This window comes from Myotis myotis, unplaced genomic scaffold, assembly GCF_014108235.1.
Source record: "Myotis myotis isolate mMyoMyo1 unplaced genomic scaffold, mMyoMyo1.p scaffold_m19_p_3, whole genome shotgun sequence".
NCBI lineage: Eukaryota > Metazoa > Chordata > Mammalia > Chiroptera > Vespertilionidae > Myotis > Myotis myotis.
This window is the reverse complement of record NW_023416335.1, coordinates 212596606-212615009: the sequence shown is the minus strand read 5'-3', so window position 1 is coordinate 212615009 and position 18404 is coordinate 212596606. Positions and strand designations below refer to the sequence as shown.

Sequence of the window (18404 nt, the reverse complement as noted above, 5' to 3'; positions counted from 1 at the left end):
GAAGGCTTCGGAACCCCTAGTGGTGACGGGTACACAGCACTGTGGATGTGCTAAATGCCCCTGAATTGTGCGCTTTAAAACGGTTAATTTTATGTGAACTTCACCTCAATAAAAACTATGATTTGTCTTTGCTTACTGAGGTTTTGGTTGCCCCTCCCTTACATTTTGCACCCCAGGTGAGTGCCTCCCTGCGCGCCCCCTCCCCCCCCCCCAGTCCACTGTAGCCTGGTGCCCACGTTGGAAAAGGTCTGGCTGGTACAAGTGAAATAACCAGACCCCGAGGCTCTGGCCTGCAGCCCTACACGACCAGGAGGCCCCAAGGCCCAGGACAGCACCGAGGGTGGCAGGCAGTGGCGGCTGGGTCACCCTTGAGGGCCTGTGGGCGAGCCGTGTCCTGCACCCTCCCCAGGATGGAGGTGGGTAGGAGCATGTCCTCGGGAACCCCCAAATGTGATGTGGTGTGTCCCCTCCCCCCCACCGCACCCCTTGCAGGTGGCGGGACCTTCCTGGAGGCTCAGAAGCTGGTGCCGTTGGCTGGGGCAGCTCTGAGCATGATGCTGGGAAGGCCCCGCCCCACTGGTCAGAGCACATGGAGCCTGGTGTGGGCTTGTCAGGGTGGGGAGAGGGGGAAGGGGGGCCAGGAACAGGCCTTTACTCAAGAGGGGCCCCTGGGAGAGTGGGGGGCTTGTTAACGACGTCCAAACGCCTGGGCTGAAGGGTGTCCATCAGGGGAGATCCTGCCTGAGGGAGGGGCCCGGCAGTGGGCGGGGGACCTCCAGGGAGCCCAGTGCGCCCTCAGTGAGCTCAGCTGCAGCCACAGCCTCCACACAGGTGCCTCTTTCACTGCCACCTGTGGGCTCAGAAGTGCCCTGGGGCGAAGGGCAAAGGTCAGAGCTGGGTGTGAAGACAGCCAACATACCTGAACTTCAAGTTTTGACTCACCTCCTGCCTCGTTCTCGCCTCCCTGCCTTCGCGCTTACAGGTCCCTCCGCTAGTGGCTCACTCGGAGGCTCGGCCCCTCCTTTCATGCAGGCCCGCTGGCTCCGGGGGCACCCGCTCCAAGAGGCCTTCCCTGGCTCCCTCGCCCCGTCCTCAGTCCTTCTCCCTTCGACTGCTTTATTCTCCTTCACACCCTGCCACACCGGAAGTCGGCCGCACAAGCCCTGGTCGGTTAGGGTTGTCTCTCACCCCCGTTGTCATGGAAGCCCCTTGAGAACGGGACCAGGGCTGATGCCTAGAAAAACGCCTGCACATAGCAGATATTCAAGAAATATATGTGGAGGGACTGATGCTAAATTAGTGCATGAGGAAGGGAAGAAGGAAATCAGAGGGGATGATGAAAACCGAGTAATAAAGGGGTAGGCCCACCTCTAAACATTTCAATAATCACACTAAGTGTTGATGGTTTAAATATTTCAATTAAAAGGCTGAGATAGACTGAGCAGATAAAACAAAACCAACCCTCTTAAATATTGCCTACCGAAAAAACGCTTTAAATATGAAGACAAAATTAATCTAAAAAGATATGTCATATAGACAGTAAGCGTAAGAGGGCCCGTGTGGCTATTTTATTTCATCCCGCCCACCCACCCCATTTTATTCGAGCATAACTGACATGCTAGGTGACTACTTTAATATCAGGTAAAATGGACTTCAAACCAAGGATTATTACCAGCAATAGAGACATTTCATAATGATAAGAGGGGCGGCTCATCAGGAAGCATAACGCCAATGTGTGCGCCCTACTCAGCCCAGCTCCGCGTGCGAAACGCCGAAACTGACAGACTGGACGCTGAGCGGGATGGTTTCGCCGTCCTACCAGGAGGGACCAATGCCGCCGCCGCAGCAGCTGATAGAACGAGACAGAAGTTCAGGAAGACTGCGCTTGGGGGGTAGGGGGTAACGTGGGGATAAGGACACATATGTAATAACTTCATCAATAAAAAAATTTTTTAAAAAAGACTGCCCTCATACAAGCACCCGGCTCGCAATGGCGTTTCCGGAACATTCCCCAGCAACAGCAGAACACACATTTTCACGTGCACGCGGAACACGCAGGCGGACAGACCCACCACGGCTCTCAAGCTGCCTCCACCAACGTGAGGAATAACACATCACACAGAACATACTCTCTGACCACAACGGAACTCAGTCAGAAATCAATGCCCAGACGAGTTCCACAGACACTCCCAACCTGGGGAAATTAAACAGCGCACTTTTAACTCATGGCTCCAACCCAAACTTAAAGACACTCTTAATGGAACTATAAAATACAACACCTGCGGGTGGGGGCAGTGCTTGGAAGGAAACTCAGAGCAGTAAACACTTCTGTTCGCCAGAGGAGAGATTAAAATGAAAGACTCGGGGTTTCACATTTAAAAAGTAGAAAAAAAGAACGGCTGGTGTGGCTCAGTGAGTAGAGCATCCGCCTGTGGACCGAAGGGTCCAGGTTCGATTCCCGGTTAGGGCACAGGCATGGGCTCGATCCCCAGTGGGGGGCGTGCAGGAGGCAGCGGATCCATGATCCTCTTTCATCATGGATGTTTCTGTCTCTCCCTTTCCCTTCCTCTCTGAAATCAATAAAAAATAAGAAATAGAAAAAGAAAAGCAAAGTAAGAAACCCCGAGTCCGCCCTCCTTGGGTGCTCACCGTCCCTGGTCCCCACTGTCCCGTTGTCCTGGCGACGGGGGTCCTGCCAAGGGGCCGCCTCAGTGGGTCAAGACAGGAGGCCACCTGAATCCCGCAATCCGCCCCCCCACCTGTGACCCCGTGACCCCGCGGCCCCGTGACCCCCGCGGCCCGTGCTCGGCCGGCAGTTGGCGCACCGTGGCCGCGCCTCCGCCTTCGCCGCGCCTCGCAGCTCCCGGCGGCCATCATGCGGCCGGCGCTGCTCCTCCTGCTCCTGGGCCTGGGCCTGCGCTGCGGCGGCCTCCCTCCGCCCCCCGCCACTCGCGGGCCCCGGACCGGCGTCTCCATCCGGGCCCCGGGAGCGCCTGCCGCGGCCCCGGGCGGCTCACCCCCGGCCTGGCCCCGCCTCCCGGCTCCCGGACAGGCGGCCGCGCTGAGCTCCGTCGCCGTCGCCGGTGTCCCGGGGGCCCAGGGCCTCCCTCCGCTCCGCGGCCATGCTCGCTTCGGCCTGCGACCAGGCGTGGCCCTCGGCGGCGGCGTCCTGAGTGGAAGTGGCCGCGGCCTCTGCTCCTCCCGCGGCCCCGCGTGGCGGCCGCGCTGGCACTGCCTCCACGTGCGCGTCCTGCTCCGCGCGCTCCGTGCCCGCCGCGCAGCGCCCACCCGCATGGACCCGCACCTGCCGGCGCGCGGGGGCCAGCGCTCCCTGCGGAGGTCCGCCCCTCTGCGCCGCTTGCTCCGGCTTCGGGAACGGACCTTGCACCTCGGACTGGTCAGCCCCACTGAGGCCTCCTCAGCCTCCAGGGGCCTTCACCCCGACGCGGGCTTCGAGACCCAAACCAAGTGTCCGACAGATGTCAACTCCGGCAGTTGGCCAGCCGGGGAGTCCGCCGTGTCCTGTGGGTTCTCGAGACAGGTGACTTGCAGCATCAAGAAGGTGCAGATCAACAGGAATCCGGGCCTGCCCATTGTGCTGCTGACCAGGAGGATGGACATCTCCCTAAATGCCACCTTTCAGTACGACTGCCCGGTGGCTCACATCGCACAGTCTAACTGGAAGGTCTTCTCTGTGCAGTCTCTCCACCACCAGCCGGACTGGACGAAACCTCTGGTGGTGCCCGGCTTCCAGTTAGGGAACGATCCAACAGTCATGCACATCCCCAAGAAAACGTTATCTTTGGGGGTGTACGTGTTCAATTTCTCAGCGATCCTGGCCCCCTCTTTGCCACAAGCTGCAGTGGACAAAGGCTCAGATAGCATCTACGTCTCGATCCTTAGTGACTTCCTGCAGGCGGTTCTTCTTGGGGAGGTCAACATGACAATTAAGTTCACAGACCAGCTGGTTCTGGACGGATCAACGTCCATGGACCCAGATGTAGACAACCCTTTAGAGGGAGTCCAGTTCTCCTGGTTCTGCACCACAAATTCCAAGAACTACAACAGAGACAAAATAAACGTGATAAGCAAGGAAGTTTGCCTCCCAAAGCAGGTGGATCTCAAGCTGACCTGGGCCTCTGACCCTGTACTGACAATTTCCCCAGAAACACTGAGAGGGGGCCACGTGTATTTTTTCAGAATGGTGATACAGAAGGCTCCCAGATCCGCATATTCTGATAAAAGGGTCCACGTGCTCCAAGCACCGGCACCGAAAGCAAGTATTTTGTGTATTGAAAACTGTGGCAGGATTTTGGTTCTATCAGATCGGTTCTCTCTGTCTCTAAATTGCCCCGATTGTGCCAGAAGCCGGGAAGTGTACAAGTGGTCCATCCTGCGGGCTTCAGGGGATGAGGTCACATTTGATTGGTTGGGGCAAACTTCAACGGGAAGGGACAGTGATTCTTTGTCTATAAAAACTTTTGCTTTTAGGAATTTTTCTGAAGCTCAGTTCTGGATTGCTTTAGATCTAGAAACTTGGGGTGGAGTGAACTTGAACCTCAGGCATTCCTTTACTATTAACTATGCCCCTGCAATTGGAGATTGCAAAATTAATCCAACTAGTGGGATTGCCTTTTTTACTAAGTTTGTTGTCCAGTGTAATAATTTTAAGGATCAGAACATCCCTCTGACATATAAAATGATCGTGTCTGATTTGTACGATGGCTTTGGCGAAATCAGTTCTTTAACAGAGAACACCTTGGGGCCCATCCTGTATGTGGGCAACGATCCCAAATGCCCCCCTTCCTTTCTCCCCGTCGGTGGGGGGGACAGTCATTACTCCTTGAAGGTCTTTGTCCAGGTGTATGACTCTCTGGCAGCTTTTTCTCAGGTGACTCTTTACGCCACTGTACAAGCTCCTACGGGCCAAGCCTCACCCCAGGCCATACTGAATCAGTTAGTCAATTTCACCGTGGGACCAAATTCAGAGATCTCTACTTTGCTTCAAAAGCAGGAGTTTTCGTTCGCTGGTTACTTAATGTACGTAGTGGCCTCCGTTCTGAACAGCATGAAACCCGAACCAGCCCTGCAGGCGGACAAAGCCTGGCTCCGGGAACACCTGGTCAACCAGTCTGCCCTCCTCCCCATGAACACCCTGATGGAAATTAACCAGGTGGTCACGGTGTTTGCCAAATTAACCCAGAGAACGTCGGAATTTCCTCAGGCTGCTCGGCAATCTGCCACAGAAAGGATGTGGCAAGCAAATCGAGCCTTCCAGCAGCATCAGCAGAAAGGCAAAAACCTGCACTCTGAGCAGATAGAGATAATGACCACCGGGATCCTAACAAGCGTGTCGAACATCCTTAAAATGACCGATCCTCACGTAATTTCTGTCGACCCTTTCCGGCTCATACAGTCCCTAGCAGACACGATCCTGGCCGGCAAAGTGCCGGATGATGGGAGCACCGTGATGAGCTCCGCCAGCTTTACCATGTATGCCAGCAAGATGGAAAAGTGGGCTGTTTCCAACAACATGTTGGGCAACGAGAGACACTGTCGAAATTGTTTCCAACCAACACTAAATGTGAGCAGCATTCCAAGTCTGTCTGCCAATGCTCCTGTTTCTGTGGTGTTTTGTGAGTTTGCAGACGACCCCTTCCCTTGGTTAAATTACCAGGACAGCCTTGCGGCAGATGTGGTTGGATTCAGATTGACAGGAATCGCGGCCAACGGTGACGAGCTGGAGGTCACCCCCGACGTAGTGGACGTGTATGTCAGCAGGAGGAACCTGAGCTCTGCAGCTTTCAACCTCACCGTGGGCCCCGACCACGAGCCTGATAACGCTGACGAGTCCTCGAGGATGACGACGGGGGCGTTCCGCTTCGAAGTGGACAGCCATGCGGTGCGGGAGCTGCTTGTTCACATCGTGACGGAGGTGACCGTGCAGTTCACTGTGCTGGTGTACGCCGGCGGGCAGATCACCCCCTCCGCCTTGGTCGCCACCTTCCTTGTGCCCCACGGTATCCCTCCCATTGCCAACCAGAGCGGCCTGTTCGACCCGGCCTGTGCAGTGACCGTGCCCCGCCTGGTTTGCCTCCCGCTGTCCCTGCTACAGGTCATAGCTCAGCGGGGCCACTCGCCTGAGTGTGTCATAATCATGGTTCTGAAGGCACCTCATTTTGTCATGCAGCCCAGTGACAAGCTGGTGAGGATTTCTCTTTTCAGTGTCCGCTGCCTGGACATGTACGGGGTCCAGAGCGACTGGACAGAAGACACCTGTGTCCTCGGGGAGAAGACCACCTGGGACCGAGTGCACTGTGTCTGCAGGAAGGCCAGGCGGGCCCGGCGGCAGCTGGCCAACATTCCCTTGCACTTCCGCTACTTGACTGCCAAGGTGATCGTGCCCCCCAACCCTGTGGATCTACGGTTAGAGGCCATCAAGAATGTCACCCAGAACCCCGTGACACTCTTCGTCGTCCTTTTCATTCTGGTCACGTACATCGTCCTAGCTTTCTGGGCCTTGCACAGAGACGAAACAGACCAGTACCTTCGGGACCACGCCATAGTCCTCCCTGATAACGACCCTTACGATAACATATGTTACCTCGTCACTTTTTTCACAGGAAGCCGTTGTGGGTCCGGCACCAGGGCCAATGTTTTTGTCCAACTTGCGGGGACACAGAGCGCCAGTGCTGTGCATTGTCTAAGCCACCCACATTTTAAAACTCTCTACCGGGCAAGCGTCCACACTTTCCTCCTAACGACCAGCAGGGACTTGGGGGACATTCAGTCCATCCGCGTGTGGCACAACAACGAGGGCCATGCCCCCGGCTGGTACTTAAGTCGAATCAAAGTGGAGAACCTGTTCAGCAGGCACATCTGGCTGTTCATGTGTCGCGAGTGGCTTTCTATCGAGACCTCTTTGGACAGAACGTTTCCCGTCACCGACCCCAATACGCCACTGCAGAGAATGGACTTCTTGCTCATCGATGCGACGGACAACCTGGGGAAGAATCACCTGTGGTTCTCCGTGTTTGCCGGCGTCATTGCCCACGGCTTCAATCGGCTGCAGCGGCTGTCCTGCTGCCTGGCCATGCTGCTGTCCACCCTCCTGTGCAACATCATGTTCTTCAACCTGGACACGGAGAAGCAAGACAAACAAGACCAAGGGAACCGATACATCAGATCGATGATGATCGGCTTGGAGAGCGTCCTGATCACCCTCCCGGTGCAGGTCATAATCACGGGGCTGTTCACCTACTCCCAGCGGAGACCGCAGGCGACCCTGGACAAGGTGACGCCTCAGGAGTACCCAGAGGTGGCAGAGGCGAGCGGCCACTGGGAGGAGCGGCTGGAGAGGTGGCACGCCCAGGAGACGGAGACGGCTGCAGAGGCGCGGTCCCAGAAGCAGCGCTCCCTGAGGGCGCGTTCCCAGAGGGCGCGCTCCCAGAGGGCACGCTCCCAAGAGGCGCATGCCCAGGAGGCGCGGTCCCATAAGGAGCACTCCCAGAAGGCGCGCTCCCAGAAGGCACGCTCCCAAGAGGCGCATGCCCAGGAGACGGCCGCAGAGGCGCGCTCCCAAGAGGCGCGTGCCCAGGAGGCGCGGTCCCAGAAGGAGCGCTCCCAGAAGGCGAGCGCCCGCAAGGCCCAGCAGTCCCTCACCAGGAAGCTCACAGGACGCCATAAGTCTCTTTCCAAGAGGACCTCCAAAGCAGGGCACTCGCTTAGGAAAAAAGACAGCAAGGGCCCACACACCCCCGGCACCAACACCAACGCCAACGCCAACAACGAAAACATGAACAACAGTCCCCAGGTGCCCTCCGCACAGCCGCCGCCCCCGCCCCAAGACCAAGAACCATGGGATCCACTTGCACCCCCGCCCCCATCCACAAAGCCCAGGACCACCCTGCCCGGGTGGTGCAAGTGGATCGCGTGGTTCTTGGTCTTCGCCACTTCGGGGGTGTCCTCGTTCTTCATTGTGTTTTACGGCCTGACCTACGGCTATGAGAAGTCGACTGAGTGGCTCTTTGCATCGCTCTGTTCCTTCTGCGAGTCCGTTTTCCTGGTGCAGCCTTCGAAAATTATCCTCTTCACAGGCATGCGAACCAACAGGCTCAAGTACTGCAAAAACCTCTCCTGGGTCAGCAACTACCGCTACACCGAGATCCAGCTGCCGGGCCTCAGGCTGCGTCCCGAGGAGATGCGCCAGCGGCACCAGGACGTCGCCCGCCTCCGAGGCAGCAGCATGTACCAGCCTCTCACGCAGGACGAAGTCGGGATATTCAGAAGGAAGAGGGCGCTCAAGAGGCGAGCCCTGCTGTTCCTGGGTCACTTCCTCACTCACTGCATCTTTCTAGCCCTTCTGCTGGGCCTCGTCGCCCTCCTCCGCCGCACGGACAGCTTCCGCTACAACCAGTTCATCCGCAGCCGCTTCTCTGTGGATCTTGCTACGGTCACCAAGCTGGACGACATCTACCCGTGGCTCCACAGCGCGCTGCTGCCTTTGTTTCACAACGACCTCCACCCAACGTTTCTTCCCGACAGCTCCTCCAAAATCCTCGGCCTCCCACTGCTGAGGCAGGTGAGGGCCACGCCTGGCCCCAGGGCCTGTCGGCCGGCCAAGCGCTTTCCGCCCAACAGCATCGAAGGAGAGATTCGCTGCCATCCCGAGTACGGGGCCGACCCAGAGGACACCAGCGACCACCCCGGCTTCTGGAAGAAAGTTGCTAAGCGGGAGGCAGACAAGAACACCAACGGGTTTACCTATAAGCCTCCGGAGGAGAGGTGGGTGTACTACTCCTACGGACTTCTCCACACCTACGGCTCGGGGGGGTATGTTTTCTATTTCTTCCCAGACCAGCAGCAGTTTAATTCCACACTGAGGCTCAGGGACCTCCAGAGCGGCCGCTGGCTGGACGAGAAGACGTGGGCTGTGATCCTGGAGCTGACCACGCTGAACGCGGACGCGGGGCTGCTCGGCAGCACTTCCGTCCTGTTTGAGGTCTCTCAGTTAGGGGTCGTGAACGCGAGCATATCCGTGCACTCCTTCTCACTGGCGGATCTGAACAGAGACACGTCGGCAGAGATCTACCTGTACGTGGCCATTCTCGTGTTTTTCGTGGCCTACGTCGTGTACGAGGGCTACGTCATCACGCAGAAGGGGGCCTCCTACCTGGCCAATGCGAACAACTTGTTCAACTTGGCACTCAAGTGCACCCTTGCCGTGCTGATTGTGCTGTTTCTCAGGAAATACTTCTTGGCCACTGGCATCATTCAGTTCTACTCATCGAACCCCGTGGATTTCATTCCCTTTCACGCCGTTGCGAAAGTGGACCGTGCCCTGGGGATGGTTTTGGGCCTCCTGCTGTTCCTGACCATTCTGAAGACCCTCAGGTACTTCAGGTTCTTTTACCACGTGCGCCTGGCTGAGCGGGTCCTCCAGACCGCCCTGCCCGGCATCTGCCACGTGGCGCTCCTGGTGTTCGTGTATTTCTTTCTGTTCGTGGCTTTTGGCCACCTGGTGTTCAGTCAGCATGAGTGGGGCTACAGCACCTTGATCCGCGCCACGCAGACAGTCTTCTCCTACTGCACGGCAGCCCTCCGGGACGCGGAGTTTTCCAGCAACAGGGCCCTCGGGGTCCTGCTCCTCGCGGCGTTTGTGCTGCTGCTGATCTGCGTATTGATCCACTTGTTTACGGCTGTGATCCTCTCTGCCTACAAGGCCCTGAGGCAGCCCGTGTATGAGGAACCTTCGGGCGAAGTGGAAGCCATCGCCTACCTGTGCGGCAAGCTCAGGACGGTGTTTGGCTTCCTGTGCTGCCAACCCAAGGCCCAAGAGCAGCGGGAGCTCTTCGTGGACATGCTCTACGGGAAGCCGGAGAGGCACAGCAGCCACTACCTGGGGCTGAAGACCAGGAACATCAACGAGAAGAAGATGGTGTACCTGGTGGTGTGACCGGGACAGCTTCCGGGCTGCAGGCGAGGCTCTCCCACCTGATGTGCAGTTTAGAGGTTCCGTCCTGCTATCTGCCTGTGTCCTGCACAATGCACCCCCCACATTTTATAGGGTTCCCACTCTCGGTCGCCACTTTTAGGAACGTGACAGGAAGGGTATAGCACACACCCGGGCGGGGGGCGGTGCCAGACATCCTGGGATGGGCTCCCTGTAGGGGCGCTGGGGGTCTTTGGAGCCCATAGAGTTTAGAGGGTTAGAGACCCAGGTTTGGGGGAGGGAGCTAAAGATCTCCCCAACCTCCCCAGCTGCCCACACACCTCGCTGGGAGTTCTTTTCACAGATCAGAGCTTCCTGACCCTTGTCCCTTGCAGCCCCCACATTCCAGCTGGGCCAGGGCCGGAGGGGCTTGTGGGGAGTTCTGGATGCGCCCTGAGTTTGCCATGCAGGGATGAGGAGGGTGGTCAGAAGTCTGAAGCTTCCCATCGACTCCCTAAGGGTCCTTCAAATTAAAGATGTAAAACCATAATATTTCCTGGCCATGAGACAGTTTTCGTTAGACAACAAGGGGTGAGTGTGGGCTCACTCTGAGCGGAGGCACCTGTTCTGTGTGTTGTACACCCAGGGTCTGGGCCTTCTGTTGTTTACGGCCTGGTGGATGGTTATTGAACAATAAAGAAAATGTGGTTTGTTTCAGAGAAACGCCCGGCAGCGGTGGTATTTCCCTCAGAAGCACGTTCCTTCGTGTAGATCCTGTATCAGAATTACGTGTGACTTCCGGGAGGCGTGCAGGGGCTTCTGCAGGAGGCACCTACACGGCTCCTGCCCTGGAAGTCAGCCTGTGGGCGCTCTGTCCCAGGTGTTCCTCACTCGCCAGGCGGCCCTGCAACCCTGGCAGGCACCTAGGAGCTCCCAGGGGCTCCTCCTGGGGGGCTGCCTGCGAGCCTGGGGCGGCTGCGGTCTTCTCTGCCAGGTAAGAAACAGAGAGGTTCAGTGGCCCCTCACACGGTTAAGGTCAGAGGTCGGATCTGGGTTTTCTAAGTGCCCTTTGGGGAGGTCGCGGGGGTCACACTGCCCACTGCTCCTGACTGTAGGGCATGTTTGTAGTTAGCTCCTCTCTTAGCCGCCTGAGTTTGGGTCAGGTTGAAAGACAGAGTGACCGTGTGGGAGGGGCAAACGACTCTTTACTGATGGGGGCCAGCTTCGCTCCCTGAGATGCACTTGCCCACTGAGCTGCAGGATGAGGGAGGTTCGGCCCCAGGTGAGGGCCGTGCAGGGCCGGCCCCTCTGAGAGGCTTCTGAGACTGATGGCTTCTCTCCGGGCGCTCCGGAGGCCTCGGGGGCACACTAGTTGGCCTCCCTTCCCAGGAAGACAGCTCCAGGGCTGGGAGGACCCTCCCGCCCAGGTCAGCATAGCGTCTCGGGACTCAGAGCTGTGCCGCAGGAGAGGGAGTTACAGGGTCACAAACACAGGCCCAAGCGGACAGTCCTGCTGCAGAGTCCCTGGGGGTCCAGGAACAGGGTGGTCCCAGCATGTGGTCTGAGTGAGGACCAGGATGGCAGCGGAGGTGCTATGAGGTTTCCAGGCGAAGTCCAGCAGTGGCAGGGCCTTCCACGCCCTGGGAGAGCAGAGCTGCGGGGCCCCTGGTCGGGGAGAGCCAGGGCCAGTACTTCTTGTCCTTTAGAAACAGACGTGGAATTAGAGCTTTATCAGGGAAATAAGGGGACCAGGGACACAAATCAAAACTCTGAAGGCTATTTTCACAGGACGTGGCGACAATTTCTAAGTCTTCCGGGACTCCCCTTTTCCTGTCGTATTTCCGGGAAGAGGGTGGGTATATTCCAGAACACATCGTCCACAGCTCTAAACCAACTCCTTCCCAAGTCTGTATGGCACAGGAACACAGACATATTCCCAATTCAGCCCCCTCTGAACACGTCTGACATGCAGAGCGCTCCCTGTGGCTCAGGGAGCCGAGCCGTGCCCTCCATCTGTTAATGACGAAGACTTGCTTTCAGGCCTGCTTCTGTGTGCCATACTGTTGACACTTTCTTAGAAACTACACAACACTGAAGGCACTTTATCCACTGGCCACAGACACAGCAGGTCCTCAAATAACCTTGTTCTGCCCAACGTCATGTTGTTATAACATTGATGGGAAGAAAAATAAATCAATTCCGATTCTGGCGGGGACCCCTGTGCGAAGTGTGTGTGCCCCCAGGCTGGGTGGGTTTTCTCATTTCCTCCCAGGGCCGAAAATGTGCCTGGTAGGCACCCTGGCCTGTCTCACCTGCCCCAGGCACAGTGAGTGTGGGTGAGCGTGACCGATATTCATGGTTCAACTCTAAACCTAAAGCTTCAAGGGTTTTATGGACCATTCAAGTTGATAGTCAGCAGAGTGAAGTTTCTTCCAGGTGCAATCATTAAGAACTAGCGACAAACTATGACTCGGGAGAGGCTGCGTAACTCGGCGCCTCGCGGGACTGGAGGCCAGGAGTGAGGTGGGGGGTCCGGCAGCAGGGTGAGGAGAGCCTGGGAGCTGAAGGATGGAGGGGCCCGGGTCACCCAGGGCTTCGCAGGCCACAAGGGCTCCGGAGGAGCGCGGTGACATGGCACAAGCGCACACGGCTGCACAAAGGTCCAGTTAACACAGGGCTCGCGCAGAACCCATCACTCAGTTGCCTTACGGGGCGCACTCGGCCCTGCCTGCGGCCAGCAGCTCGGGCGCGGACAGGGTGCAGGAAGCTCAGACCAGGACGCTCAGGCTCCAGCGCGTGGTCAGCGGCCTTGGACCTCCGCGCAGTCAGGTTATTTGCCAGCCGTGCCCCGGCTCTGAAGAACCCGGTGGAAAGCTCGGGAAGAAGCCGAGAACAGTAGAGCAGCCAGACCGCAGGCCAAGTAGGCGTCCCCCGGCCGGAGAAAGGCTAGGCCGCCCCCAAAAGCCAGGGACCAAGAGGACACAGCGGAGGCGGAAGTCCGACCAAAGCGTCCTCCCGCGCTGCGCATGCGCTCGGGCCCCTGGGACTGGGAGAGGAACCGCGCACGCGCTGTGGGCGGTCATGGAACGGGGGTGGAGCCAGGGGGGGCCGCGCAGGCGCTGTGGGCGGTCACGGGACGGGGGCGGGGCCAGGGCGGGGCCGCGCAGGCGCCGTGGGCAATTGGGGGGCGGGGCCGCGCAGACGCCGCGGGAGGGGGTTGCGGGTGGCGGTGGAGGTGAGTGGAGCCGCCGGACGGCGTGGCGGGGGCGTGCGAGGCGTTGGCTGCGTCCTGCCCAGCGCCTGTTGCTCGCCCGCCGACCTCGGCCCCTCGGCGGTGGTCCGCGGGGTTCTGAGTGCCAGTGGTGGGAGTCGCTGCCCCGCGGCGCCAGGGACGGGACTCCCAGACCCCAGAAGGCCCCGCGCTGAGACGGGGAAGGAGCGAAAGCGACGGGCCCAGAGGAGCGGGGCAAGCCCCGTGGGACAGCGAGCAGCCCAACACACAGGGACCCCAAACTGGACACACACCAACAGCGGCAGCTCCATGATGCAAAGGAAATGCATTTTAGTAAACACTGCCTTTATAATTCTTTAAAGTGTGTGTGTACATTTTGGGGGGACACCTTACAATGGCACTTGGAACCCCAGTAGGAGAAGAGGGAGAAAGAACAGGGCTATCACGGTTAAGACTTTCCCAAAAATAATGGAAGTTACCAAAACACAGGCCAAAGACTGCTTAAAGTACAAGCAGGATAAAAAACTTTAAAAGAAAAAAAATTACATATATATATATATTTATTGTTATTATTTCTTTTTTTTCTTCAAACTGCTGAAAGCCAAAGACAAAACATCTCCAAGGCGGCCAGAGGGAGACTCCGTAGGCAGATGTGGGGGGGCCGTCCTGGTGGCGGGAACAGCAAGAGCAGAGGCAGCTGAAGGTTAGTACCTGAGCCTGGTGTGTGAGGGGCCCTGATGGGAAAAGATAATCCCCGTCTTGCAGGGTCTCCACTGTCAAGGAAGGGAGTTTGTTCTGCAGTCAGTAGGGGAGCCCCTTGGGTTGGATGCGCCACCCAGAGCCTTGAATTTTGTAAAATCCTGCTGAGTTTGTCATGCTTTTTACACATCTGTTGAAGAAATGATGTCTACTGTTTTTTATACATCTTTGGAAATGATAAGTACTGGCTTTTTTCTGTTACTATGAAAAGTTCCATTCGTTGGCTTCTGAGTGTTAAACCAACCTTGCATTCCTCGAGTCTAGTGGAATTGAATCCACTCAGGCAGGATGCATTGGGCTTCCTATATGTTGTTATTGAATTCAGTTTGCTAATATGTTGCTCAACATTTTTGTATCTGGGTTCATGAAGGATGTTGGTCTGTAGTTTTTGTGTCATTGCTTTGTCTGGTTAACGGTATCAAGGCAGTCCTGGCAGTTTTGGTGTACTGGCCTCATAAAATCACTGAGCAAGTGTTTCTTTCTTTGCATTCTGAAATAATTTCTATATGTTGGTACTGTTTCTCCTTTAAATGTTTAACAATTTGAGGTTAAGCCATTTTGGCATGATATTTTTTTTTGGGGGGGGGGAGGTTATTTCAGTTTTTAGGAAAAATTTATATTATGAAATTTCTGAATAGATATAGAGCTATTCAGGTTTTCTGTTTCTATTTGAGTCACTTTTGATAATTGGTAGGTTTCTTTTTTCCAAGAAATCTGTCCATGTCAGCTAAATTGTCACATTTATTTGGTAAAAAGTTGTTCACAATATCCCCTTATTTTCCTTTTAATGTCTGTAGTCTTAGTGATGTCCCCTCTCTCATTCCCGATCGTGGTATTTTGCATCTTCTCACTTTCTTGCTCAGTCTAGTTAGAGGTTATCAACTTTATTGATGTTTTGAAATAACCAGTCTTGGTTGTACTGATTCCCCCCTCCCCCCATTGTTTATCACTTTCTATATGTTTGATTTCTGTCCTTTATTATTTTCTTCTTTGATGTATGTTGGGTTCAATTTTTTTTCTAGCTTCTTAAAGTTGAAACTTAGATGGTTGGTTTTAGACCTTTCCCATTTTAAATATTAAAGCCAGTGAATTTCCCGGCAGACACTGTCTCAGCTGTGTATCTTGATATGCTGTATTTCAGCTTTCATTTAGTGAAAATATCTTCTAATTTCCCTCTTTGAACTGTGATTTAGTTAGAATTATATTGTTTAACTTCCATGTATTTGGAGGTTTTTAGGGTATCTTTTTGTTATGATTTTAATTTAACTGTTTTGGGATTGGAGAACGTACTCTGCAATTCCAGGTATTTTTTATTGTCTGAGGCCCGTTTTGTGGCACGGCATAGAATCTCTCTTGGTAAGTGTCTCACGTGCACTTGAAAACAATGTGTGACCTTGCGGAGGTCTCAGACTTTGACCTTGAGGCTCCTGGTCTAAGGGGCGCCCTTCGTCTTCTCCGTTGGAGCATGCAACCAGGGCTTCGAGAGATGGGTAGGGTTTGGTTCTGAAGGTGGCGGGCCCTGCATCTTGATCTTGCAGATGACGTGTGAGGCAGAGCACCGTCCCCTGGGTGTGTTTGAGTGCCAGCTCTGTGCCTTGGCAGCTCCATACAGCTATGTGGGGCAGAAGCCCCCCGACACCCAGTCTGTCATGTGAGTATCCGTGCCCAGGGGCCCAGGAGTGGGCAAGCTAGTGCACCGGTGGGAGTGAGTCCTGAGGTCCAGCTTCCTGTGACTGCCTGGGGAAGGCCTGGAGTAGAGCCAGTGGGTCCCAGCGCTTGATTCCTGACCTTCAAATTGTCCTTCACCAAATGCCACATCATGGGGAAGCGGACCAGTAGTTACGTAGGGCAAGTGGCAGGGCAAGGCTCCTTCCTGCTGGCGGGGTTCCTCTGCTGACGGCACAGGGGTGTCTCTCGGAACCCCGTGGATCTCCCTCCCGGTGTGTGGTGTGAGGCCAGCACCCGACACAGGTGCGATGCACCTGTTTTCCCGGCGGGGAAGCAGGCAGTTTGGGAATGGGCATCACCTTGCTCGGGTGAGGGGAGGGCTTAGAGGGCGTGGATGGAGGCCTCGGGGCCCCGGCCCCATCCTGTGAGTCAGGTCAGGGCCCCTCTGTGGGCTGAGGAGTGGTGGCCCTGCCGCGGTGGTTTCAGAGCCCAGAGCAGGGGCCAGCCCCACCCCCCCACTGAGCTCCCAGCAGCAGAGGTTCCAGCGGCATCACTTCCTGTCCCACAGCCTCCTGGAGGAGAGCTACGTCATGAAGGACCCCTTCACCCCAGACAAGGACAGGTTCCTCATCCTGGGCTCCAGGTGCAGTGTCTGCGGCCGGCTGGTGTGTGTGGGCCCGGTGGGTAAGCCACACGACTGCCTCGCTTCCACCCTCACGCCCCCTATCACCCGCTCCCGGGCTGGGACCCCACATGCGTGACTGTGGGAGAGGTAGCACGTGAGCCTTTCCCAAGGGCGGTGTGAGCACCAGCTTTCCTCTCCATGGGGTCCCCAGACCCTCAGTCACCAGGTGGGGCCCGGGGGGTTCTTAGAGGCCAGCTGGTCAACCTCATTTTGGGTGTTCCCTCTGCCATCTTAGGACAGAAGACGTGCAGAGGGCACCCTGGGTCAGCCAGGGTCTCTGTGGGGCCTGAGGGGTCCAAGTAGATTCTGGGAGGTTCTGCACCACCCCAGTGGCCCTCACAGGCCTCTCACCACGGGTGCTGACCTTCTCTCTGGCTGTCCTTGGGGACCCGCAGAACAAGGGACCGTGCTCTCCCGAGCATGTGTGTGCCAGGCCCTGTGCTTGGAGCTGCCTTAACCCTGGGGCGTCCTTCAGTCCCCTCCCCTCAAGCCCAGCCAGGCGAAGCAGGACTGCACCCATTTGACAGGTGAGGAAGACGAGGTCCCAGAGGCTGCGGGCCCAGTGCCCAGCACGGCTGAGCCTAGTGTTTGACAACCCACAGACAGCGCAGTGGGTGGTGCAGCTGAGTGTGGCCCTGTAATCCGAGTGACCCTGCCCCGAAGGGACCCTGCGCGTCCTGCCTGGGGGTGGTCACCTCCCAGCCCCTCAGAGGCACAAAGGCCCCTGCAATGAGGCCTCGCCAAGTGTTGAAAGCCCCCGACACCCGTACCTGCAGGGCTGCCCCTGGCGCGCACCCCCGCCCCCATTTCTTTTTCTCTCAGGCGGCTGGCCAGGCCCCTGGGCCACGGTCTCCCTCTTGCTCTTCTGGCTCCGCTGCACCCTCCCCACCTCCTCTCAGCTGCCCGTGCGTCCTGGGGCCCGCCCAGCCCCTGCCCGCCTGCGCCCGTGCCCGTCCTCAGCCCGCCCTCCTCCTCCAGGAATGCAGTCTGTTCTACTCCAAGAGGTTCTGCCTCCCTTGTGTCCAGAAGAACCTCCAGGCTTTCCCTCAGGAGATCCGGCAGGACCTGGAGAAAAGGAAAGGCCCCGCGAAGAGGCCGGCCGGCCAGCCCAGCTCGCAGGCCTGAGCCGGCGTCGGAGGCCCCCAGTCGGGTGCTGAGCTGGGAGCCACCGTGTGGCCTTGTTCTGGAGCCGTGCAGAGGAGGCACCTGGGAACCCCACCCCGACTCCAGAGGTCGCTCAGTGCTGAGCGCGGGCAGGAGCCAAGGGGCGCCCAGGCTCTCACGGGGCTGGGGCCCCACCCTCTGCAGGTCCTCCCGGCTGTGTCCTGCTCCACATGGCTGGGCTGGAGGGCCCTGCGTCCTTCCCACGAGGGGTCCGATCCAGGGGTTGTCTCCACGCGCCACGCCGCTCTGCTGGGCCCTGAACACAGCCGCGCGGGGCAAAGGCCTCTGCCGTGGAGCTGTCCCCGCGTGCGGACCTCTGGCCCCCGCAGTGGGCGGGGGGAGCGTGTGCTCCCTCTGGCTCTGGTTCCAGCCCCAGGCCCCCGGCTCCCTCCCCTCACGCCCTCGCCTCGGAGCCTTCTGTTGCTTGCCTGCCCCTCTCCCCAGCGAACTCAGCCTCGGGCCTGCGGAGGCCAACCCCACAGCCTCAGCATTGCGCGTGGGAGCTCGCCTCCTGTCTGCTGGTTCCTGGCGGCAGGCGCTGCCCTGAGTCATCTTACAGTTGCTGCGCAGCCACCGTCCCAGCCCCGAGTGAGAAATGTGAATAAAGAGCCGTTTCCATCGATCCGTGTGCCGGGTTTATTCTCAGATGCCCACGCCTTAAAAAGCTTTCCCTGCTTCATGTCATTTTACACAAATGGACGCCCTGTTCGGGGCCACGCTGTCCGGGGCACACCCTGAGTGAGCGGCACGCGGTGGGGGACGTGCGGGCGGAGGGCACACCCACTGCCAGGGGTTTGGCTTCAAACCCAGCGCTGCGTCCCACAGCATCACTCAAACACAACACATAATTTTTAAAAATAGTTTATTTTTAAAACCATTAAGGCAAATGGTACCCTGAAATTAACTCTTTACATTCATCAGTCTTACAGTAGGACATTCCAATTATGTAAGTTACCACAGTCAGG

The 18404-nt window shown here is 57.3% G+C and overlaps 2 protein-coding genes across 3 annotated transcripts; both read left to right on the top strand.

Moving 5' to 3' along the window:
* The first annotated feature begins 2875 nt into the window (after window positions 1-2875).
* On the top strand, window positions 2876-10139 carry PKDREJ (polycystin family receptor for egg jelly). The gene has a single exon (XM_036299063.1). The coding sequence runs from the start codon at window positions 2876-2878 to the stop codon at window positions 9953-9955; it is 7080 nt and encodes a 2359-aa protein (XP_036154956.1). The 3' UTR covers window positions 9956-10139.
* A 3363-nt stretch (window positions 10140-13502) lies between these two features.
* Window positions 13503-18061, top strand: CDPF1 (cysteine rich DPF motif domain containing 1). Of its 2 annotated transcripts, none has more exons than XM_036301051.1 (4): window positions 13503-13866; window positions 15461-15573; window positions 16159-16255; window positions 17254-18061. In XM_036301051.1, the coding sequence occupies exons 2-4, from the start codon at window positions 15461-15463 to the stop codon at window positions 17398-17400; spliced, it is 357 nt and encodes a 118-aa protein (XP_036156944.1). In that variant the 5' UTR covers window positions 13503-13866; the 3' UTR covers window positions 17401-18061. The 2 variants fall into 2 exon arrangements, with proteins under 2 accessions (XP_036156944.1, XP_036156943.1); XM_036301050.1 differs by having other exon boundaries at window positions 16159-16270.
* Window positions 18062-18404: the final 343 nt, after the last annotated feature.

Coding starts and splice junctions, on each gene's coding strand:
- PKDREJ (XM_036299063.1), top strand. CDS start 2,876: ATGCGGCCGGCGCTGCTCCTCCTGCTCCTGGGCCTGGGCCTGCGCTGC.
- CDPF1 (XM_036301050.1), top strand. CDS start 15,461: ATGACGTGTGAGGCAGAGCACCGTCCCCTGGGTGTGTTTGAGTGCCAG. Junction 15,574..16,158: donor CCCGACACCCAGTCTGTCAT/GTGAGTATCCGT, acceptor CCTGTCCCACAG/CCTCCTGGAGGAGAGCTACG. Junction 16,271..17,253: donor GGCTGGTGTGTGTGGGCCCG/GTGGGTAAGCCA, acceptor CTCCTCCTCCAG/GAATGCAGTCTGTTCTACTC.